The sequence below is a fragment of the Hemitrygon akajei genome, chromosome 5, assembly GCF_048418815.1.
Source record: "Hemitrygon akajei chromosome 5, sHemAka1.3, whole genome shotgun sequence".
Taxonomy (NCBI): Eukaryota; Metazoa; Chordata; class Chondrichthyes; order Myliobatiformes; family Dasyatidae; genus Hemitrygon; species Hemitrygon akajei.
In genome coordinates, this window is record NC_133128.1 from 33,044,466 (window position 1) to 33,070,189 (window position 25,724).

The 25,724-nt window shown below is 38.2% G+C and overlaps 1 protein-coding gene across 3 annotated transcripts in view; it reads left to right on the forward strand.

The window, feature by feature from the left end:
- tfg (trafficking from ER to golgi regulator) overlaps nt 1–25,724 on the forward strand; it is a 114,907-nt gene that overhangs the window by 42,732 nt on the left and 46,451 nt on the right. For all 3 annotated transcript variants that reach the window (XM_073045206.1, XM_073045207.1, XM_073045209.1), the window contains exon 4: nt 21,703–21,849. In XM_073045206.1, the coding sequence (XP_072901307.1) occupies nt 21,703–21,849 (147 nt within the window). The remainder of the gene's footprint in view (nt 1–21,702; nt 21,850–25,724) is intronic.

Sequence of the window (25,724 nt, forward strand, 5' to 3'; positions counted from 1 at the left end):
CGGGTCTCGCCGATGTAGAGGAGGCCGCACTGGGAGTACCGGATGCAATATATTACCCCAACAGACTCACAAATGAAGTGTTGCCTCACCTGGAAGGACTGTTTGGGGCCCTGAATGGTGGTAAGAGAGGAGGTGTAGGGACAGGTGTAGCACTTACCCTCTCCTTTCCCCCAATCCCACTTTCACTCTGTCTCCTCTCCTAGCTGCCTATCACTTCTCATGATTCTGCCTTCTACTACTACCCATAGTGCTTTCCCCTTAGATTCCTTCTTCACCTCTCCTGCCTATACCCTCCCTGCTTCCCCTCCCCCACCGCTTGATCTTTCCTCTGATTGGTTTTCCACCCTCCCCCCACCTTCTTTATAGGGCCCCTGCCCCCTCCTCCTTTAGTCCTGACGAAGGGTCTCGACCTGAAACGTTGACTGCTTCTTTCAACGGATGCTGTCTGACCTGCTGAGTTCATCCAGCTTTTTTGTACATCTTGATTTGACCACAGCATCTGTAGTGTACTTTGTGTTTATCAATCCCTGCTGCACTCCCCTAGTCACAGGTCTCCAGTCAGAGGGGCAACCGTCTACTTCCACTCTCTGGCTTCTCCCGCAAAGCCAACATCTAATCCAATTTACTACCTCATGTTGAATGCCAACGACTTAACCTTCATGATGAACTGCCCATGCGGGACCTTGTCAGATGCCTTGCTAAAGTCTATGTAAACACCATCCACAGCCTTGTCATCAATGTTCCTGGTAATATCCTTGAAAAGCACTATAAAATTGGGTAGATACAACCTACTACACACATCATAAACAATGCCATCAGAGGCACTTTTTTGTTCAGTAACTTTCCTCAATGTCACACCACACCACCCTGTAATAATTGAACAAAAAATTTGTTTCAACTGACCTTTATGAGCATACTTACTTATTGCTCTTTACACTGCGGATGTTTAGGGCAGCACTGAAGGTCCTCCATCTCTGGTGGTATTCAGGGCTTCCTTCATCATGTCAGTAGCTTCCTCTCGGTTTCTACTATTGTCAATCATGCAAGACACAGGTGGAGACTCAGGAATAGCATCGCACTCAGATGTAGAAGGATTCTTCAGTGCTGGATCCATGACAATTTTCTTTTACCAGCTGGTGTTGTTTGCCCTGAGTTAAATCACCAAACCTGGAGGACGGTTAGACCACGCAGTCCAACCTCTACCCTTTGACCTGTTTGGCACAACCAAAAGTCATTCCATAAAGCCCCGACTCCAGCCAACATAGCTGTCCGGGTCATTGAGGCATGCAAGCCTCCAAACCACAACAGGATTGTGGTCCTCTTTATGAGAATAATTTGGATAATAATTTTCTGCCCAGAAATGTTTATAATTCACCATCTGTTGACTACTATTTGATATAGTTTCAGCATAGATTGCCTTCTCATACTGAGAACATGAATTTAAATTAATTATCTTACTGATTTTGTAATGCCTTGGAATAGAACATTGTGTTTTCTGCAACAAACTTTCCAGTGAAATTAAAAGAAGTCTGTGTTCTATGACTGATGAATGCTCTTGAGTATTTCCTTCCCGTAATGTGAAAATGTTGCAGTCATCATTGTTGGGTTGGTTTAAAAATGTAAATAAGAAATGCATCATTGATTGGTTGCAGGTCCCCAAGTTTGAAATGATCTATGTTCTGCAACTTTTAACACTGAGTTGACCAGGAAGCAAATGACGTCTATACATTTGAAGTCAGAAGTTTACATACACCGTAGCCAAATACATGTAAACTCAGTTTTTCACAATTCCTGACATTTAATCATAGAAACCATTCCCTGTCTTAGGTCAGTTAGGATCGCAATTTTATTTTAAGAATGTGAAATGTCAGAATAATAGTAGAGAGAATGATTTATTTCAGCTTTCATTTCTTTCATCACTTTCCCAGTGGGTCAGAAGTTTACATACACTTTGTTAGTATTTGGTAGCATTGTCTTTAAATTGTTTAACTTGAGTCAAACATTTTGGGTAGCCTCCCACAAGTTTCTCACAATAAGTTGCTGGAATTTTGTTCCATTCCTCCAGACAGAACTGGTGCGACTGAGTCAGGTTTGTAGGCCTCCTTGCTCACACACGCTTTTTCAGTTCTGCCCACAAATTTTCTGTCGGATGAAGGTCAGGGCTTTGTGATGGCCACTCCAATACCTTGACTTTGTTGTCCTTAAGCAATTTTGCCACAACTTTGGAGGTATGCTTGGGGTCATTGTCCATTTGGAAGACCCATTTGTGACCGAGCTTTAACTTCCTGGCTGATGTTTTGAGATGTTGCTTCAATATATCCACATAGTTTTCCTTCCTCATGATGCCATCTATTTTGTGAAGTGCACCAGTCCCTCCTGCAGCAAAGCAACATGATGCTGCCACCCCCATGCTTCACGGTTGGGATGGTGGTATTCGGTTTGCAAGCCTCACCCCTTTTCCTCCAACATAACAATAACATTATGGCCAAACAGTTCAAATTTTGTTTCATCAGACCAGAGGACATTTCTCCAAAAAGTAAGATCTTTGTCCCCATGTGCACTTGCAAACTGTGTTTTGGAGCAGTGGCTTCTTCCTTGCTGAGCAGCCTTTCAGGTTACGTCGATATAGGACTCGTTTTACTGTGGATTAGATACTTGTCTACCTGTTTCCTCCAGCATCTTCACAAGGTCCTTTGCTGTTGTTCTGGGATTGATTTGCACTTTTTGACCCAAAGTACGTTCATCTCTAGGAGACAGAATGTGTATCCTTCCTGAGTGGTATGACGGCTGTGTGTTCCCATGGTGTTTATACTTGCATTCTGTTGTTTGTACAGATTAATGTGGTACCTTCAGGCATTTGGAAATTGCTCCCAAGGATGAACCAGACTTGTGGAGGTCCATAATTTTTTTTTCTGAGGTCTTGGCTGATTTCTTTTGATTTTGTTTGTAAACTTCTGACCCACTGCAATTCTGATATAGTCAATTAAAAGTGAAATAATCTGTGAACAATTGTTGGAAAAATTACTCGTGTCATGCACAAAGTAGATGTCCTCAACGTCTTGCCAAAATTAGAGTTTGCTAATATGAAATCTGTGGAGTGGTTAAACAATGAGTTTTAATGACTTTAACCTAAGCGTATGTAAACTTCTGACTTCAGCTGTGTCCATGCACATATCCAGAGTAGCTCTGTAAACTTTGGTATTGAAACTGCCAAGTAATAAATTAAATATTTTTATGCATACTTTTGCAAAGGTAAAGAAGTTTAAATTTAAATGAAAATAAAATTAGTTTGCCTTCAAGCTTGGAACTTCTCAAATCTTCTGAATACATTTGATTGTGAGGAGTTTCAAACTCTTGGGAGTACGCATCTTGCACAACTTTTCATGGAGCAACACCTCTGCTTTCTGAGGAGGCTGTGAAGAGCCTATACTCATGACCTTCTATGGATGTGCAGTAGAGAGCATCCCTACATACATCACTGAATGATACAGAAATTGCACTTCTGTGGACAGGAAGGCTCTACAACAGGTAGTCACAAATGTCCAATGCGTCACCGGCACCAGCCTGCCTGCCATCAAGAACATGTATAGATAAAAGTGCCAGAAAAGGGCCAGTGACATCATGAAGGATCCTACACACCCTGCTGATCGACTGTACCACTCACATCAGGGAGGAGGCTACATAGTTTCCACGCCAAGACCACCAGACTCAAAAACAGTTACTTTCCCCAAGCACTGAGGTTGATCAACATCTCCCACTAACTCACCCCTCCATACTCCACCACTAATTTATTATTTCCTGTCAGAATCACCTGATGTCCAGATACTTCTGTGCCAACATCATTTTGTGGACATAAAATCAATGTATGTCAGCTATTTTATGTACTTTATTGTGTTTTCATTATTATTGTGTTCTTTATCTTATTGTGGTTTTTTTTGTGCTGTATCTAATCCAGAACAACAATTATTGCCTTTTCCTTTACACTTGATGTACTGGAAATAACATTAAACAATCTTAATGAATTTCAGATTCCACACCTGCAGTTGTTCAGAGCTCCACCAAGTGGCACTCATGTTGCTTTTAGTGGATTAATAACACTTAAGTACAGAGTAAATCATGTGCTTTTTGGTGAAAGAAAGCACTCTAACTCGGAACAAAATTTATCCAAAGACAATTAATTGGCTAAGGATAAAAATCATATGCATAGAATTAAAAACTAATCTCTGTGCAACTTGATATTCATCACTGTAAGTGGCATTTCAGAATATAACTTTAATATAGTGATTTGTGTTGCTTTCAGTTGAACCAGACCTTTCTTCATGTTGTAAGCATTAGAATTTGATATAAATCTGAAGCAGTATCATTAGGCAGATGTAGAGAAAAGTTTACAATCAAGATAGATGTGCTGCAAAAGGAAATTCTGGTCAGTCGTAGTAAGTTAAATCTTATCTGCTGAGACAAAATCAAGATAACTTGTTTATAATTTCAGTCATTTTTTAATGCTATATAATTTGCCAGAAAGGCAATAACTCCTAATTCATTCAGTTGGTCGTGTAATGTGGATGATCTCATCAGACTAGAAAGGGGAAAAGCGATTTCCAAAATAAGGTGCGGCATCTTGCAGTTTATAATGTTTGTTCATTATTTTTCTGCAAGTTTCACCTCTAGTGTTTTTGACAAAGCCTGCTGACAGCATACACTCTCATAAACATCAAGTGACTGGGTATCTGGGCCTTAGTGGTGGATAGGTACAACAGTGTGACTTTGAACTGATATGTTTAATTTGGATAAATAGAGAGGGATGTTAGAGGATGATAGAGTCTGAAAGGAAGTTGAAATTGGTGGATGAAGAGTAAGTTTTAAAAATTTTAAGCCTTGAAAGTGAAGACTTGCATCTGTTTTCATGCAAAACTTGCACATAAAAAGTCTGCACATGTTTTGAGGTATTTTGAAGCACTTACAACAAAATCCTGCTATTTGGAAATCAGTAGAGCATTTTCTGTTGTGGGTCACTCCTTTTCCTTTAGTCATCAGTATGCATGGTGCATGTTTTTGACTCATTGGTAGAAAGTGCAACAAAACATCTCAAAGTATGAACACCAATCAAACATGAGCAAATCACACAGCAAGTGAGGAACTGAGTGTATTTAAAATGGAATCCAAACAGATACTGACTTTTACTATCACTGTTTTGTGTTGTGCTTTTGTAGCGGATGATATTGATGAAGGTTAAAGTTTCCGTGACCCTCAGCGGACAATGCAGATGGTTACAATAGCCTGATTGTACCGTGCCTGCCAAATACCGTAGATTCCGGATTTTAAGCCGCTACTTTTTTCCCACATTTTGAACAGCTTTGAACTTTGCGGCCTTTAATCCGGAGCGGCTAATGCATGTTTTTTTTTCATGCCGCCTCGTAAACATTTTGCCTCATAACAGTAGACCAATAAAATTGATGAGTAGTTCACAGAGGTCCAATGAAATTGTACGATAAATCAAGCGCACTTTCACAATTAAATTATTGTAAATCAGTCATTTGTACTCACCCTCATCAACGTGGAAAACACTCGAAGCATTGTGCTGCCTTATGGCAGTTACTTAGTTTATAATATTTTCGCTTAGTAATTCATTTTCTAGTTAAAGTTAGAAGAGTTTTAACTATATTTGTTTTCTGTACTACATCGCGGGATGCTATGACATCACACCCGGTTTCGCGGTGTCTTGTGGGAAAATGCCGGTTTGCGATGAAACGGGACGGAGGGAGGGAGCGCATTACGCGAGCGGCTTTGGATCTGAGCAAACGCTGCTTTTAAGTTAAAGGTGATCAATAACTTTTCCTGGTAGGCTGTAGTATATATATTTTTTACCAGTCGTTAGGAGATATTGGAATGTTGTTCAGTAAAGAAGTATACGCAACGTATATTTAAAAGTAGCCGCGTTACGGGCACGGTTCGAAAAAAAGCATTTGCAATATGTATTTGTTTTTGTTACCATATGGATTTAATTAAAAGTTAAAAAAATCCTCACGTGTAATATCTTTCTGTGTAAATATCTCATATTACAACGTGGGACACCTGCGGCCGAAAATCCGGTGCGGCCTAAAATCCGGTGCGGCCTTTACAATTAAAAAATTGATTTTATTTCTAAAATTAGAGCCAGCGGCTTTTAATCAGGTGCGCTCTGTAGTCCGGAATCTACGGTAGTTTACTTATAAAATGGGTACCCTGACAGACATAATATACCATAATTCATTCTCCCCCTGCTCTCCCACTTGCATTAAAAAAAATCACAGAGGTCCTCCCTTCGTCTCCTGGTCTCCCTTCTGGTGCAATAATCTTAGGTAACACTATTGCAAAATGTTCGTCAATGTTTTGTGAGGATAGAAGTATCTAAAGCAATGATCCATTGGTTTTTGAGGTAACCTCTCAGGCAGTAATTAATGCGTGGGGTTGCATCAGAAGTAGCATTCAGGGTAGAGGGGCAGTAGATTTTTGGTCTGAGGCCCAGGATACCAAGTTAGAGGGGATGTGGAATTCCAGGGCATCATGCCCTGCCAGGTATGCTGCATAACACATATTATCAGCTAATTTATATTTTTGAATACTTTATAGAAAATTAATAAGATAATGCATTGAATTATTAATGTACATTATTAATGATTTTGTCCTTTGTTCAGTATAGTTGTCATTAGTGCTTAGAATATGTCTGCAAGTATGTCTAGTAGTTTATGTAGAATATGTCTAGTAGTTTCTTTTGCATTGCTTCATCATAACAATTTGATGAGCGTGTCAATTAATACTTGTAATTAGATAATCCACATTTTTATGTTTCATCTTTACGTGTATTTTCTTATATTTATTTTCATTATGTTTATTTTCATCATTTTTGTTTGTGTTGTTGGTCTGATCTGTTTGGATGAGCATTATATATTGCAATAGTTAACGAGTCCATTTTTGTAATCTAGTTATTTGTTAATTGATAAAGAATTAACACAGCAACATTCACGGCAGTAAATGAATGCATAGTTTGCTAAATAAGCGTATTTCAAATATATGATCTTGATAATATTAGACCTTTTGAGAATAAGCTCTTGCAATTTTTTATTGCGTCCTGGGACTGGAAATGATGAAGTAACAAATTAGAAATTTATCACATTAGAATTGAAAGTTATTTGATTTTTCATTACTACTTCATTATATCCAACAATGTAATATGTTATCTAGTTTTAAATTATGTGGGGGATAGATAGAGTTGACGTTGATAGGCTTTTTCCATTGAGAGTAGGGGAGATTCAAACAAGAAGACATGAGTTGAGAGTCAGGGGGCAAAAGTTTAGGGGTAACATGAGGGGGAACTTCTTTACTCAGCGAGTGATAGCTGTGTGGAACGAGCTTCCAGTAGAAGTGGTAGAGACAGGTTCGATATTGTCATTCAAAGTAAAATTGGATAGGTATATGGACAGGAAAGGAATGGAGGGTTATGGGCCGAATGCAGGTTGGTGGGACTAGGTGAGAGTAAGCGTTTGGCACGGACTAGAAGGGTTGAGATGGCCTGTTTCAGTGCTGTAATTGTTATATGGTTAAATGCTTGTGTTTTGCGTCAAGTCAGATAATTTCTCTCAGGTGCAGCTATTTTCAAGACTTTTGAATAAGTGCCTTTGAAAAATCTACTTTTCCTGTCTCTAGCAAGTTAACTAATAAATTTTGATCGGGATTATTGAAAAATGTTGTATTTGCTTATAGAACTGACATCAACTCAGTGAATTTCTCCATATAAATTTCATTTATTGGCCGAAGAATTGGGCACTGCTGATTTCAACGGGGTTTTTTCATTTAAAAATGCATTCTGTATTGAAAATTTCCCAAAGTGTACTTCATTCATTGATATATATAAAATTGGGAACATTACTATTAGTGTACTTAACATGGAGCTTTGTTGAAGGGAGTTCATGGCACATCAGCTACATCATCAGTATAAGGTAGTATAGTGCAATTAAATAGATAGTAAAAGTTATAGAGACTTGAGACTGGAGGTGGCTGGAATTTGAAGCAAAAAGCCAACTGTTGGAGGAAGTCAGTGGGTCCGGTAGCATCTGTGGAGGGAACTGGACAGTGAATGCTTTGAGGAGAGAGCCTTCACGTAGACCTGGATCTGCTCATCTGACCATTGAATTCTCCCAGCAGTTTGTTCTTGGCTCTTAAGAGTTGATAATGTACATGATATTGTGAAGAAAATTATTGTACCCAGAAAAACTAAGCAATGAGAAATGTGTAGAGGTTTTGCTATGTTACATGAGAAGGTGAAGTAAATACAGGTAGTCCCCGAGTTATGAATGTCCAACTTACGAACAACTTGTACTTACGAACCGAGGAAGGAGGACGCTGTCCGCCATTTTAAGTCGGATCGCGATGCCGTCCACCATTTTAAGTCGTTGTCGTTGACACTGTGTTGAGTGTGTAACTTTGGATTTGGCTTAAATTTTTCTTAGCAAGATTCACCCCCCCCCCCCCCCCCCCCCCTTTTTCCGGTCGGCTGGTGGCGCAGTGAGATCAGCGCTGGGCTGGAGAACGGAGGTTTCCGTGCCGGGTTGATGTCGATCCAGTGACTCCCGTACCATCCGTGCCGGGTTGATATCGAACTCACAACTTGACCTCGTAAAAAAAAACACTGCCACCTCCAGTTTAAATTCCCATGCAGAATATTGTGGATGATCAAATACGCAAACCCAACACAGCCCCCACTTGTCCCATTCAGCCTGTCTCAGTGTGGTGGTCGTTAGGACCCAGCGGACCTCGAGAGCTGGTGGAGCTCGGGACCCGCTGCCCGCAGTGTTTCTGTTCCGTTGACGGTGTGTGGTGGTCCTTAAGACTCAGCGGACCTCGAGAGCTGGTGGAGCTCGGGACCCGCTGCCCGCAGTGTTTCTGTTCCGTTGACGGTGTGTGGTGGTCCTTAAGACCCAGCGGACCTCAAGAGCTGGTGGAGCTCAGGACCCGCTGCCCGCAGTGTTTCTGTTCCGTTGACAGTGTGCGGTGGTCCTTAAGACCCAGCAGACCTCAGGAGCTGGAGGAGGTCAGGACCCGCTGCCTGCAGTGTTCCATTGACGGGAAGCAATCGTGATTGAAAATAAAGTGGAAATAATAAAGCGTTTGGAAAGAGGTGAAACGCCATTGGTCATTAGAAAAACGTTAGGCTACAGTTGGTCAACGATTGGAACAATTTTAAAGGATAACGGATAAAGTGAGAATAATGGAGCATTTGAAAGGCCCTGCCCCGATGAAAGCTACAATTATTACTAAGCAATGCAGTGGTTTAATTATTGGAGTACATATGTTTCTTAAGTGTTTTACATGCATAGAAAGGTAAAATATATACTATATACTAAGACAAACGTTTGACGCTAAATAATACCGGATGTACTTGACGTATGTACAAATCCGACTTAAATACGGATTCAGGAACGGAACTCATACGTAACCTGGGGACTGCCTGTATTTGTCTCAGAAAATGCAAATCCAGCCTGTCTGTTGTGTACACATTGTGCCTCAGATTAGCTGAATTTGTGCCTGCTTCTGCATGATTTTGCTAAATGGCATCTAGTTTAGTGAATATTTGTAAATGAAATTTTAGTTTGCTAATGAAAGCAGAATGGTGTGCAATTGGAATACTGTTGAACAATAATGAGCTTAAGTTAGGAGATGGTAGGGAAGGGGTGAGGGGAGTGGTGGGGACAGAAACATGAAAACATTGAAGATAAATTAATGGAAAGTATGTGAGCCAGGTGGAATAAATCTTGCTGGCTGGGATCAGCTTATCATTTGTTGAAACTCCAGTGTTTCCTCACTCCTACAGACAAACTGCTGAATTTGTAGAGCCCATTGTTAGGGCTGTTGTTGAGATTACTTAATTTTAGTCGATTTTAGAAGTCTCAGAATGCTTGAGGTATTTAAACATTTATATAAATTGTTTACAGCTTTTGACTGAAGGCAAAGCTCTGCTTCCAGCTTTACCTTCCATTAAAGACAGCCAAGTGTATTCTAGTAGGGCAGCAATTATGATCAACTCCTGCTGATGCCTTGTAGTCTAATTTGAGCACCTGAAGTGCTATCAAAGACAGCTCTCACCATTTGGATCAAGATGATGCTGATACATAGTGCCTCATGCTAGAAAAATTCTTTTTATTTCTGCTGAGTGATATTTTTCAGTTAGTTATGGGTGTTTCTTTAAATTTCAGAATGGACATAGTTTTGTCAGCATGTAAGCATTGAATGAAGTCCATCTGATGCTTATTAAAGTATCACTGATTTGAAGTGGACTACAAGCTGTGTAATTGGTGACAAATTAGCCAATGGTAATTTTCTTAGCCAACTGGTTGTGGGTGGTACAGAACAACCTGTACATTCACACATTATGATCATTGAAATAATTTTAAAATTATGACCCTAATACTTAAGATAATACATTAAAAGAAACACTATTTTAAAAAATGTTTTGAGACAGCTTTTACCATTAAAATCTAATATACTTCTGATGGTTCAATGTGGATCAAAGTTCTGGGCAAATAATAATATTTTCCACAAAAATTACATTTGTGGTTTAAATCTGATTTTTCTTTTGCTGTATTTGAGTAATGAACCTACTTCTGCTCATGGTGTGAGGCTTTATTGTAAACTTGTGCAGAATAAGCACGCCTAATTTTCTGTTGGGGGTCTGCCAAAACTTTGTTTAACATTTTTCTTTCTTTAAAATGATTCACTGTATGTACTGTCTCTTTTTTGTTTATATTACAACTGAGAAATGTTCTATCCCTGTCTTAACTTCTGAAAGTATTGTTATGTTGATTAAACTTTCAAGCCAAATCTACTGTATAAAATTGATTTAATAAAACAGCAGAACTTTTTGATAAATGATGAAACTGTCAACCCTTTTTATAAATTTCTGTCATTCTTCTCAATTTCAATGGACGAGCCTGTTCAAGTTCTCTTAAGTCATCAACCCTTCATTCCAGAAATCAACTAAGTGAACTTCTGCATTTCAGAGCTCAAAGTACATTTATTATCAAAGTATGCATACCATATACAACCTTGTGATTCATCTTCTTGCAGGCAGCCACAAAACAAAGAAGCACAATAGAATTCATAAAATAAAAACCTCACACAACAAACAAAGGCTATCAAACATTTAATGTGTTAAAAAGGAACAAATCATGCAAACAAATAATACACAGAACATGAACTGCACAGTTCTCAAATATGAGTGCACAGCCACAGCACTGAGACGAGTGCCAACGGCTGCAGGCCACAGCCACATAGCCAGTTCAGTGATAAGACAAGTAAAGCTCCAAGGAGTAGTGCGCTGAACACAGGTTCATCCGTCGCCGTCAGCCTTGATGCCTTAATCTTTTCAATCTGGCTCAGCGTTTCCAATTTCTGAATGGACATTGAACCCATGAACACTATTTCACTATTTTTTATTTCTATTTTTGTACTAATTTAATAAATATATTTAATGTAATTCATGTTTTTTTTCTATTATTGTGTATTGCATTGTATTGATGCCACAAAGATAACAAATTTCACGACATAATGCCGGTGATACTAAACCTGATTCTGAAATTGGCTGAACATTGGTTCACGTTCTCCTCTTTGGCCCGGGCCCCACCCTATTAAACTGCCCTGAAGTTTCAGTCTGGCCCGGAGTCTGCTCCAACAATGCTGCTGTGGTTGTACCTGCACTCTCAAGAATTCTGTTCACCAAATACTTGAAGATACTGCAAAAACGCTGGGTTGTACAGATGGTTCAGAAGCACAACTCCCAAAGGAAAATTACATGCTAGGGATTGCAGTGATTGTAGTTCTGAAAAAAGTCTATTTAATAAAATTGTAGTTTTGCTTGATGTCTGCAAAACGTCACCTTGTCTCGCCAGTGCCATCTTGGGTGTCTACTTTCTCTACTGCACACATATTTATCCTTAAACATGGAGACCAAACTGTATGCAGCACTCCAGGTGCAATGCCTTGGAAGTTTACATTAAAACATCAAAACCCTCCTATTTTAATATCTTGTGCCCCTTTCAATAAAAGCCAACATTAGAACATAGAAAATTACAACACAGTATAGACCCTTTAGCTATAATATTGTGCAGAGCTTTTAACCTACTCTAAGATCAATCTAGCCCTTCCCTCTGACATAACCATCTATTTTTCTATCATCCATGTGCATATCTAAGAAATTCTTAAGCGCCTCAAGTATCTGCCTCTGCCTCTGACAGGGCTTTCCATGTGTCCACCACTCTCTGTAAAGAACTTGCCTCTGATATCTCCCCTATACTTTTCTCTCCAACCCTTTGACCCTTTGTATTTAGCAATTTCTGCCCTGAGGGGAAAAGATCTCTGACTATCCATTCTATCTATGCCTCTTATTATCTTTCTTTCTTTTCGAATCTTATTATTATTATTATTATTATCCAAAATAACAAGAGTACATCGAAGTAAGTAACACTTACAATGTCTCAAAGGGGAAAAAAAATAATATTAAGGATTGAAACATATGGTGGCACAAAAAGAAAGAGAAGAAAAGGAAAAAACCCTATTAAAGCAAGAAAAAAGTGAGAGAGAAAAAAGAACCCATGAGGTGTTCAACCCCGGAGCCGTGTGTCACACCTAAAGCTTCTTAAAGATAAATAAACCATCAGCAAAAAAAAATTATACCAAAATTTACAATTAGATCGTGGAGGAAATCTATCAATTAACTCAAATGGTAATAACAAGCAAATGAACCCCATCTTTTTTCAAAATCAAACATAGGTTCAACTTCTAATTTTCTCAAAACTAAGACATAACATCACTTGAGAGAACCATTGTGACAGAGTGGGAGCTGACGTATCCTTCCACTTCAACAGAATGTCCCTCCTAGCTATCAATGTATCAAACACAATAACATGTTGGTCAGTCAAAGAAATACCATGGATATTTTGAGGTATTATTCCAAAGAGCACAGTTAATTTGTTAGGTTGTAAATTAATTTTAAGTGCTTTAGAAATTGTAGAAAAAACTGACTTCTTAAACTGTTCTAGTATAGAACAAGACCAAAACACGTGTGTCAGTATAGCTGTCTCAGTTTTACATCTATCACAGTAACTATTAACGTTAGGAAAGATTTTAGACCATCTCTGCTTCATCAAATAGTAATGATGTACAATTTTAAATTGAATCAATGAATGGCTAGCACAAATCGGAAGAGTTAACCAACTTCAAGATCCGCATCCAGTCCTCTGTTATAAAAGTGTGCTTATCCCATTGTAATAATAAATTATAAATTCTTCCAATAGAACTCTTCATCAAAGGGTTCATACTCATAATAGTATCTAACAGGTCGGCCTCTAATATGCAAGGAAACTTACTTAAAGAAATGTCTAACTTGAAGGTATTGTAAGAAGTGTGAATATGAAAGAGAGTAGTTATCAACTAATTGTTCAAAAGACATCAGTCTCTTCTTTAAATGGATCCAAAAAAGAATTACCGTAGATTTCGCACTACAGAGCGCACCTGATTAAAAGCCGCTGGCTCTAATTTTAGAAAGAAAATCAATTTTGTACTTGTACAAGCCGCACCGGATTTTAGGCCGCGCCGGATTTTCGGCCGCAGGTGTCCCACGTTGTAATATGAGATATTTACACAGAAAGATATTACACGTGAGGATTTTTTAACTTTTAATTAAATCCATATGGTAACATAAACAAATACATATTGCAAATGCTTTTTTTCGAACCGTGCCTGTAACGCGGCTACTTTTAAATATACGTTGCGTATACTTTTTTACTGAACAACATTCCAATATCTCCTAACGACTGGTAAAAAATATATATACTGCAGCCTACCAGGAAAAGTTATTGATCGCCTTTAACTTAAAAGTAGCGTTCGCTCAGATCTAATGCCGCTCGCGTAATGCGCTCGCCCCCCTCCTTCCCGTTTATCGCAAACCGGTATTTTTCCCACAAGACGCGGCGAAACCGGGTGTGACGTCATAGCATCCCGCGATGTAGTACAGAAAACAAATATAGTTAAAACACTTCTAACTTTAACTAGAATAACAAATGAATTACTAAGCAAAAATATTATAAACTAAATAACTGCCATAAAGGCAGCACAATGCTTTTCTTCGAGTGTTTTCCATGTTGATGAGGGTGAGTACAAATGACTGATTTACAATAATTTAATTGTGAAAGTGCGCTTGATTTATCGTACAATTTCATTGGACCTCTGTGAACTACTCATCAATTTTATTGGTCTACTGTTATGAGGCAAAATGTTTTTGGCGGCATGAAAAAAAAACATGCATTAGCCGCACCGTAGTAAAGGCCGCAGTGTTCAAAGCTGTTCAAAATGTGGGAAAAAAGTAGCGGCTTATAATCCGACATCTACGGTAATATCTTTATTTTTTCAAAATAAAAAAATTGGATCACTCAAGGCTTAAAAAATATTTTTGATAAATTAAACTACAAAGCTTAAATTTTTTTAAGATTAAAAAAATAACGGAACTGGAGCCAAATTTGTAAAGGATACTTTATCACAGGGTATAAATTTAAATTAGCAACTTTAGCTAACTGTATAGGTAGAGCAGCTCACAATAATGAGGTTATGTACAACTATTTCACAGCTTTCAATTCCAAATCTACCCAAATTGGCCACTCATTCTTATCAACCCAGTATAACCAAAAGGACATATATTGCACATTAACAGCCCAGTAATACATTCTTAAATTAGGCAAAGCAAGACCTCCGTCCTTTTTCAATTTTTGTAAGTGACATTTACCAGTTCTTGGTCTTTTATCATTCCAGATAAAATATGAGATAATAGAATCAACTCGATCAAAAAACTTCTTAGTCAAAAAAACAGGGATATTCTGAAATAAATATAAAAATTTTGGTAAAATCATCAATTTGACTATATGGATGCGGCCAGCAAGTGAAAATGTAAGTGGGTTCCATCTGCTAAATAAATACTTCATAGAATCAACCAAGGGAATAAAATTAGCTTTATAAAGATCCTTATATTTTTTAGTGATTATAACGCCTAGATATCTAAAGGAATCCATAACTTTGAAAGGAGTGTTATCATATATAGAAACAGATTCATTTAAAGGAAACAGTTCACTTTTATTAAAATTAATTTTGTATCCTGAAAAATCTCCAAATTAATTGAATAGTTTTAGCAAGGCAGGGATAGATTCCTCAGGATTAGATATATAAACCAGTAAATCGTCAGCATAAAGAGAAATCTTATGAATGGTCTCATTCACAAAAATCCCATGAATATATTTAGCTTCGTGAAGAGCAATAGCAAGGGGCTCTAATATTAAGTTAAGCAACAAAGGACAACCCTGCCTTGTTCCCCGTGAAAGCTGGAAAAAAGGGGATCTACAATTATCAGTAATAACAGTAGCAATAGGAGTTTTATATATGATTCTAATCCAATTATTAAAATTAACACCAAAACCAAATTGCCCTAAAACATTAATTATTTCCATTCGACTGGATCAAACGCTTTTTCAGCATCCAAAGAGACGAGGCATTGTGGAGTTTTAAAAGAAGACAAATATATAATATTAAATAATCTCGGAACATTTGAAAAGGAATAACGACCCTTTATAAATCCTGTTTGATCTTTAAAAATAATTTTACCCAAAATATTTTCCAACTATTTGGCCATTATCTTTGACAGGATTGTAGCATCAACATTCAATAATGAAATAGGTCTATATGAGGCACAATCAGTAGGATCTTTATCCTTTTTAAGAATTAAAGAAATAGAAGCCTAATAAAAAGTAAAGGGTAAATCACCTTTCACAAAAGAGTCCTTAAACAGTTCCAACATATACAGAGAAAGCAATTTTCTGAATTTTTTTATAGAATTCTAGAGTAGCCATCAAGTCCAGGGGCCTTACCAGATTGCATTGAAAAAAAAAATAGCTTTATGAATTTTGGCTTCAGTAATTTGAGCATCAAGAGTTTTTTGATCCTCAACAGAAATTTGAGGAAAAGCAATCTTTCGTAAAAAAAAAAAGCATTCATTTTAGAAAAATCCACTGGAAATTGAGATTTATAACATTCAGTATAAAAATCTTGAAAAATCTTATTAATTTCTTCATATTCCCAAGCCAGGGTGCCGTCTTTCCTACGGACTTTCAAAATTTGCCTTTTGGCTCTTGCCGTTTTTAATTGAGATGCAAGCAGTTTGTTATTTTTATCTCCAAACATATAAGATTGACTTTTTAGCTTAAGCAAGTAGCCTTCAATAGGATAAGTTAATAATAAATTATATTGTGATTGAAGTTCCACCCTTTGTTTAAATAAGTCAATATTAGGGGAAATCGCATAAATATTATCTAAATCTTTAATTTGTTTTGAAATCTTATCTAATTCTACTTTAGTCTGGTTTTTAAGCTTAGCTGAATAAGAAATAATCTGACCACGTAAAAATGCTTTAAATGTATCCCATACGATTAATTTAGACATATCCCCTTGTATCATTAAAAAGAAAAAATTATTTTATCTGGGTTTCAATAAAACTAACAAAGTCAGAATTTTGCAATAATGTTTGGGATAGGTGCCAAGGTGGGCGGACAAGGACAACGTCTTCGAATTTGAAGGCAAACTCAAAGGCGCATGATCAGATATAGCAATAGCATCATATTCACAATTCTTGACACTAGGCAAGAGGTGAGGGTCGACTATAATCGATCCTCGAATATTTTCTATAAACATGTGAGATATGCCTCTTATTATCTTGTACATCTCTATCAAGTCACCTCATTCTCCTTTACTTCAAAGATGAAAGCCCTAGCTCACTCAGCCTATCTTCATAAGACATCCCTTCCACCTTGGTAGCATCCCAGTTAATCTCTGCACCCACTGTAAATCTTCCACAGCTTTCCAGAACCAGAACACAATATTCCAAATGTGGTCTAACTACAGTTTTATAGAACTGTAATATTCTGTTAGCCTTCTGAATTATTTGCTGCACCATCATCCCAACCCTATGTGCTTCATGCACTAGGAACCTCAGGTCCCTTTGGAATTGATTTATTGTCACATATATCAAAGTACAGTGAAAAGCTTGTTCATACAGATTAAGTCATTCAACTCAGAGTCAGGTTTACTATCACCGACATTTGTCATGAAATTTCTTGTTTTGCAGCAACAGTAGTACCTTGCAGTACACAGTAATAAAAACTATAAATTCCAACAAAAATATATATAGATTAAATAAGTTGTGCAAAAAAGAGAGGGAAAATACTGAGGTGCTGATCATACTTTCATTGTCCATTCAGAATCTGGAGATGTGTAGAAAACAATGAATTCAGGTAGTTAAAGCAATAGCAGAATGGGAAATAAAGTGCAATAGCTATAGAGGGACTGCAGTACAGGCAGACAATAAGGTATCAGATCATAATGAGGTAGATTGTGAGGTCATCATTTTGTAGTCCCTATTTAAATAATTGCTTTATCATTCTTCCTTGTAGATTGGAAAACAGTTTACTTTCTGGCAACTTCCTTCTCTTTCATTTAACTGATCTGTGTCCCTTTTATAGGGTCTCCATGCCCTCCTTACAAATTGCTAAATCACTTACCTTTGTATCAGGACACAGTATACTTTGTCTTTGTCAGATCTTCAATATACATTGTAAGTAGTTGAGGAACAAGCACTGATCCCTGTAACACATAACTAGTTATCGATAACCTCTCTGAGTGTCCCTTTTTATCCAATCCGTTTTGTATTATCTATGCCCCAATGTATGACCATGTCTTTTCTCAATCCTCTGCATTGTTGCCTTAACATTTGCCTTCTTGAAATCCAAATACACCACATTTAATGTTACACTAATCTATTCTGAATGAGCTTAATCACATTGAATGATTATACATTGATAAGAAATATACTTTTTATAGGGCATATTGTTTGATATATTTTTAAATTTGTCTGTTGCTGACTGATCCAAGACTTCTCTCGTTTTTCATTCTATAGTTTCTGTACAGTTAGTCCGATAGTTTAGCTATATTATTTTCTGTGGGAAATCTCTTGACCTACATGAATGAAAGGCATATTTTGGCTTTAAAGTTGTATCTTGAATCCTTTCCAAGAATGTCATGTGAAGAGTGCTTCATTTTAGTGTAATTATAATAAATGCAGTAAATGATTATTCTTGTTTAGACATAACAAAGTGTTCTAAAGACCCCAATCCCACCCATTTGAAGCCACAGTAGTAAAACGTAATTGTTGGTACTGTTTTATGTCTCTGTTTGTTATATATTCTCAGTATATTTACTCCAATTTTAAGTACACAGTTTTGCTTGTTCACCAGAATTTCGTATGATAGGTGAAAAGTTTTAAAATTACCAGTAACTAATAATATTTGGGTAATGTTAAAAATTGATGAGCTATTTGATGTTTAGGAGATTCTTCAATATGCTTGCCTTCATTATTCTTCAAGTGACTGGATCAATTTTCATTTGAGAAAACAGTGGATTCTGGTTAATTAGTCGATCAGTTAATCAGTGAAACTGCTTGTTTAGGACTAATTGAGAAAATAACTGGGATTTCCTTTGTTTATTTGGGACACTATGCTGTTTAATTTGGACAGGAGACTGTTGCCGAACAATTTCTAAATAGAGTTAGTTACGTGAACTTGTGTGGCCATTAGACAGTACACCATGCTTAGATAGAGCATTTTTTAAAAACGGGGTCATTCACAAGTGTTTGTGTTCAAAAGGCAGTATTTTTTGTCACTGATAGTTGGAGAGAAATAAGCAATACGACAATTTAGAATGGCTTTGCTCACTGCGGTTTCAAGCATTCAGGTTTGGAGATGTCAGAAATAGCCGGGAATGAAAATGAAACTATTTCATTACTTCAACATGTTAGGAACTATGAAGGATTTGAATGTATCAACAATCAACTTGAATATTTCAATGAAACTGAAGATTTGGAGGACATAATCATCAAAAGCATTGTATGAAGGTAGTCCATTATCTGCACTAGGTATCTGCACTGATTTTGTTCATTTACAAGAAGGGAACAGCAGTGAATTGGTTGTCCATTGCATCTGATGACTTGTATAGGAGAGTTTTTAAAGTGGAAAGGCTGTTGTACTGAGACAATTCCACTTTCTTGACCTTCAAAGTCTGGGTCCAGTGGTACATGTAGTCATCACAGACTAGGATCTTTCTTGGTTTCAGTGGATAACCATGACTTCTGTGTGTTATCCTGCCCTTCACTCTCCACAAAGTGTTGTAGGACTACCTTTTGACTGCTGGATCTTACTGTTTATCTCATCTGTCCTGTCTGCTGGAGCTGACTTCACATGCTAGGACAGGGATATTCCCATTCACTGAGGTATGAGGCCCACTAGCTACTTTCACCTGGTTTAGCCCACCTGTCGGAGTGGAGTACCGGGTGTGGTCACTGCTGTATGCAAAACAGCTGCTTGGAGCCACCAGTGAGAGGTGAGTGTTCAGTGGGGACCAAAGCTGAGTTAGCTGCCCCAGAATAGACCCAACCAGCCCCTTCACCTTACCCCTCCCTGGACTCTATACACAGCATGGATGAATTACTGTGTCGATAATTATTAGGAACTAATACACAGTTTTGTACTATTGTGGTAGCATTGGTAGTATTCTAATTTGTACTATATTTCTTAAATTGCTACTCAGTTAAATAGTAGTTTGTCTTTTTTTATACTTTATAGCTATTTCTAATGAAACTTTGGCTAATTGGGGCAGCTGCTTAATTGGGCCAAAATATACTAATCCCGATGTGTCCCACTTAACCAAAATCCACTGTTTCATTTTGTTCTTTGGAAAATGCTGGCAGGTTAATATCTAGAGGGAAAGGGCATTGAAATGTATTTGTATTTTTGCTTGTTTTTAGTGTAGAGAAATAGAAATTATGTTGTTTCTGTCTTCACCAGCTCAGACCCATGCCATAAAAGAAGAGCAGTTCAGTAAAATATCAAACGCAAAAATAAAGAATGCATGCATACTAACTGCTTGAATGAGAAATACAGCTGGATTATCTGGCCCATTACACACTAATTATTTTCTGAGTGGGTGTGGGCATAGGCCACTTTGGTATATCATTAAGCCCTTGCACAACAGGTGTAGAGGTACAAGGGCAAGCTGGCAGCCATTCTGGGTAATTGGGAGGAAGGTGAAATTTAAAAAAAAATAGGCCCTAGCACCAGCTCCTAATTATTTTGCAGTAATACCTCATTTTTTTCAGAAATTGTCTCAATATGATTTATATAATAGCAAATAGTAATAAACAATGTAACTCCAGTTTTGTTTTAATTACCGTAGATTCCGGACTACAGAGCGCACCTGATTAAAAGCTGCAGGCTCTAATTTTAGAAAGAAAATCAATTTTGTACTTGTACAAGCTGCACCGGATTTTCGGCCGCAGGTGTCCCACGTTGTAATATGAGATATTTACACAGAAAGATATTACACGTGAGGATTTTTTAACTTTTAATTAAATCCGTATGGTAACATAAACAAATACATATTGCAAATGCTTTTTTTCGAACCGTGCCTGTAACACGGCTACTTTTAAATATACATACGTATCGGTAACACACAAATTACGTTGCGTATACTTTTTTACTGAACAGTGCACGAACAACATTCCAATATCTCCTAACGACTGGTAAAAAAATATATACTGCAGCCTACCAGGAAAAGTTATTGATCGCCTTTAACTTAAAAGCTGCATCATATGTTTGCAGCGTTCTCGCGCGGGTCTAATGCGCTCGCCCCCTCCTTTCCATTTATCGCAAACCGGTATTTTCCCCACAAGACGCGGCGAAACCGGATGTGACGTCATAGCATTCCGGGATGTAGTACAGAAAACAAATATACTTAAAACACTTCTAACTTTAACTAGAAAATACTAACAAATGAATTACTAAGCGAAAATATAAACTAAATAACTGCCATAAAGGCAGCACAATGCTCTTCTTCGAGTGTTTTCCATGTTGATGAGGGTGAGTACAAATGACTGATTTACAATAATTTAATCGTGAAAGTGCGCTTGATTTATCGTACAATTTCATTGGACCTCTGTGAACTACTCATCAATTTTATTGGTCTACTGTTACGAGGCAAAATGTTTTTGGCGGCATGAAAAAAAACCATGCATTAGCCGCACTGTAGTAAAGGCCGCAGTGTTCAAAGCTGTTCAAAGCGTGGGGAAAAAGTAGCGGCTTATAATCCGGAATCTACGGTAATCATAATTTTTAACCCCTCCCCTCCACCACCACCTTAAATTAGAGAGCGCATTATTTCCCAGGATCTCTCAGAAATCTCTCACTATAGAGAATCCAAATGTGTGGACTTGTTTACTTAAGTTGAGGCAGCTGCTTGTTGAAAAAGTAAAGACTTCTTGACTTCTCTGGGTGCTCACCAAGGAACTGCTTGATTGGTGTTGTGTGGTTGGACAAACAGCGATCAACATGAGTCGCTAGAACAAGGCAACCACCTTCCAATATGAAAGAAAAACAAAGTTGCTTCAGCCTTGTATGTTAACACTGTGTCTGTTACACAGATGCTGCCTGATTTGCTGAGTGTTTTCCAGGATTTTCTTTATTTCATGTATTCAGCATCTAGAATTTTGATAGCGTAGTAAGTAATATTTCTTTGTTTTTGAAATAGTGAATGGACAGCCACGGCCATTGGAGTCAAACCAAGTTAAGTATCTTCGCCGGGAACTCATAGAGCTTCGGAATAAAGTGAACCGATTGCTGGATTGCTTGGAGCCACCTAGTGATCCAAATCTGTGTGCCAACATCTCTGAAAATGGTACGTTGGATTATTGACAAGACTTCTTTGCTCCTTTTAAACATGGTTTCTCATTATTTGTAGATCTACAAATTTCATGAAGTTAATTATTTATTTACTTTTAATTGAGTACAATCATACATTATGGAAGTGTGAAGTATTTAATGGTCTTATTGCACATTTGCACACTGAATCCCACATGTTCAATTGGAACACATATGGCTTTCACATCCTTTCTAATGTATCGATTTAAGAAAATATCCGACTGAGTTCAATAAAAGAATATTCCAATTCATTTATTCCCTATCTGATAATGAGTCAAAATCATAGTATAATTAACTTTACATCTTAAAATTGTTTACATATAATGCTTGAGATATTGTCTCTATTAAATTCTTAAGTAACGATATAATGTGCAAAATAGTTGGAACTTTTTGTACTCATGTGGTAACATTGGACAACAAATTTTTTTCAAAAGTGTTGCTTCCTCAAACTTTTTTGTTGTTTACGATAGGCTGCTTGAAGATGAACACAAATATAATTTCAGAATACTTGTATCACATAGGAATTTGGAGAAACAACAAATTAACTTTTATTGAATATAATGTGTTTAATTGCATAATGGTGCTGATGCTTTGCAACGAAGTTAAAAATATTTTGTTAATGATTTTCATTTGTACTCAGTGTCTGAGGCTTCTCTCTTAAGTGTCCAACAATAATTTGCCAGCATTGATGGATTCCAGTTGCCCTGGTATCTTTTCTCCATGATCACAATGTCCTGGTGAAACCTTTCACCATGCTCGTCACTAACAGCACCAAGATTTGCAGGGAAGAAGTCTAAATGGGAATGCAGAAAATGAATCTTTATGACGTGTTGCATTTCATGGTTTTATATGCTTGAAACATGCTTTCAACCAGCTGCATTTAGTTTGGTGCTCTGTAGATGCCGAGAAAAATTGCAACAACTTCCTTGAATGCCTTCCATGTGATTTTCTCCGGTCCCACTAGAAACTCTTCAAATTGCCTGTCATTGATGACCTGTTTGATTTGTGGACCAATAAAAATGCTTTCCTTAATCTTGGCATCAGTTATTCTGGGAATCATTCGTCTCAAATATCAAAGTCCTTCATAGAAATTTTTTGTGGCTGGTGATAGCAAATTCCATCCTTACAGTCCTGAACCCAATAATTATTACTAAAACCTGTCCTGCTATGCAGCAGCCACGCTGCCTAAGCATGACCATGCATACCTGGACAAGATAGGAAACTTTCCAGCTTACATTGTAGGCAACATTTTAATTGATCTGAATTTCCAGAATCTGTCTCCCTAACTGCTCCTTGATGTCCCTGTTACTATTGGGTGGTCTATTAAAAAAACACCCAGTAGAGTTATTGACCCTTTCCTGTTCCTAACTTTTATCCATAGAGACTCCGTAGACAATCCCTCAATGTCTTCCTCCTTTTCTGCAGCTGTGACGCTATCTCTGATCAACAGTGCCACGCCCCACCTCTTTTGCCTCCCTCCCTGTCCTTTCTGAAACATCTAAAGCCTGGCACTCAACCATTCCTGGCCCAGAGCCATCCAAGTCTCTGTAATGGCCACAACATCATAGCTTCAAGTACTGATCACGCTCAAAGCTCATCTGCTTTGTTCATAATACTCCTTGCATTAATTTAGACACGTCTGAAACCATGGGTCTGAGCACATCCCTTCTCTATCACCTGCCTATCCTCCCTCTCTCACTGTCTACAAGCTTTCTGTATTTGTGAACCAACCGCCCCTTCCTCCGTTTCTTCAGATTGGTTCCCACCCTCTCAGCAGTCCTAATTTAAATTCTCCCCAATAGCCTTAGCAAAACTCCCTGCCAGGATATTTGTCCCTGGGATTCAAGTGTAACCCGTCCTTTTTATACAGGTCACTTCTGCCCCAAAAGAGGTCCCAATGATCCAGGAATCTGAATCCCTGCCCCCTGCTCCAATCTGTCAGCCACGCATTTATCCTGCAGCTCACTTTATTCCTATACTGACTGTCACGTGGTACAGGCAGTAATCCCGAGATGACTACCTTTGTGGTCCTGCTTCTCAACTTCCTTCCTAACTCCCTGTAGTCTGCTTTCAGGACCTCCTCCCTTTTCCTGCCTGTGTCGTTGGTACCAATATGTACCACGACCTCTGGTTGCTTCCCACTTCAGGATATCGTGGATGCGATCAGAAACATCCTGGACCCTGGCACTTGAGAGGCAAACTACCACCCATGTTTCTTTCCTGCGTCCACAGAATCGCCTCTCTGACGCCCTAACTATAGAGTCCCCTATCCCTGCTGCCATCCTCTTCCTTTCCCTACCCTTCTGAACCACAGGGCCAGGCTCTGTGCCAGAGGCGTGGCCACTGTTGCTTCCCCCAGGTAGGCTGCCCCCCCCCCCAATAGTACTCAAGTAGGAGTACTTATTGTCAAGGGATACAGCCACAGGGGTGCTCTCTTGAGTCTGACTCCTGCCCTTCCCTCTCCTGACTGTTACCCACTTATCTGTCTCCCCCCCCACCGGCCCTGGTGTGACTACCTGTCTATAGCTCCTCTTGTGACCTCCTCACTTTCCCTGACCAGACGAAGGTCATTGAGCTGCGTCTCCAGTTCCCTAACAAAGTCCCTAAGGAGCTGCAGCTCCATGCACCTGGCACAGATGTGGTCGTCCAGGAGGCTGGGAGTGTCCCGAACATCCTACATCTGACACTGAGCACAGAACACCAGCGTCACACACATTCTTCCTGTCTGTATTCTACGCAGACAACCTACCTTGCCTCGACCCGTTATCACCTAAACCCCGATGAGCAGTCGTGCCCCGATCAAACCGCTGAAGAAATAATGGTTCTTTTATTATTTGTAGCATTTGATATGAAAATTGAGCCACCTGTTTTAATAATCATGAGCTTTTCAGTTGTGGTGTACAGAAATCCCAAATTTTGCTGCAAAATTAATGGAATGTACAAGTACACCAATTGTTAAAGATGGATTAAAATGCTTTTCTTATTTTCCTGTTGTGGAAATTGCTCATACAATACAGACATAAAAGAGAAAGTAAAATACTTATAGGTAGCGTGCAACAGTGTAGTTGAGACTTACAGTTACTTGTGTATCTATGGAGAAGCTAAAATGGATAACTGAGGGAGGTTAACTAGATGGGAAAGAATGCGAAGAGGCTTGAGAAAACTATAATTGCTGCAAAAAAAAAAGGCCTCTGATTGCTCTATGTGCAATTTAATCTATGAAATATTTGTCCACTTAATCTTAACAATGTTTGTTGCCTCAGGAACTTGCAGAAAATTTACCTTGGCAAGATCTAATATGTCTGTCATTCTTGATGTATCTTTCCAGGCCCCAGAACACTAATTGCATACTTGATTCTGTTTTTGTTGTCTGGTTTTATGTTTTTATTATTATAGATTGATTTAGAAGGCATATTTCAGGGGTGCATTATTTTGTAAAAGACTTATCTGTTAGTTCCATGAAGGAGAGAATGTTCTATGGGAAGGTATGGTTTTGTGCATATGCCAATAATTTTATTGTATGCAATTTGGTTACATTTACCCAAAAGTGTATTTTTTCCCCCCCAATCAGGGTAGCTTCAGTGCACATGGGTCATTTTAAGCAAGCTATCCAATCCCTCAAGTACTGGCAACATCCTTGTATATCTCCAAGCTGATTACCAACATTAAGAGCATCAATCAAAAAATGCTTGGCCATCAAGTTTAATGGTGTATGCTCTGAAGGAAGGGAGAACTTTCTTTGATTACTTGTGTTTTGATTCAAATGACTTTGACTAAGCTTACTGCTTGGTTTTCAGTGTTCACTTAAAATGGCATTACCTCTAGAATCATATTTCATTTGTTTTTGTAAAT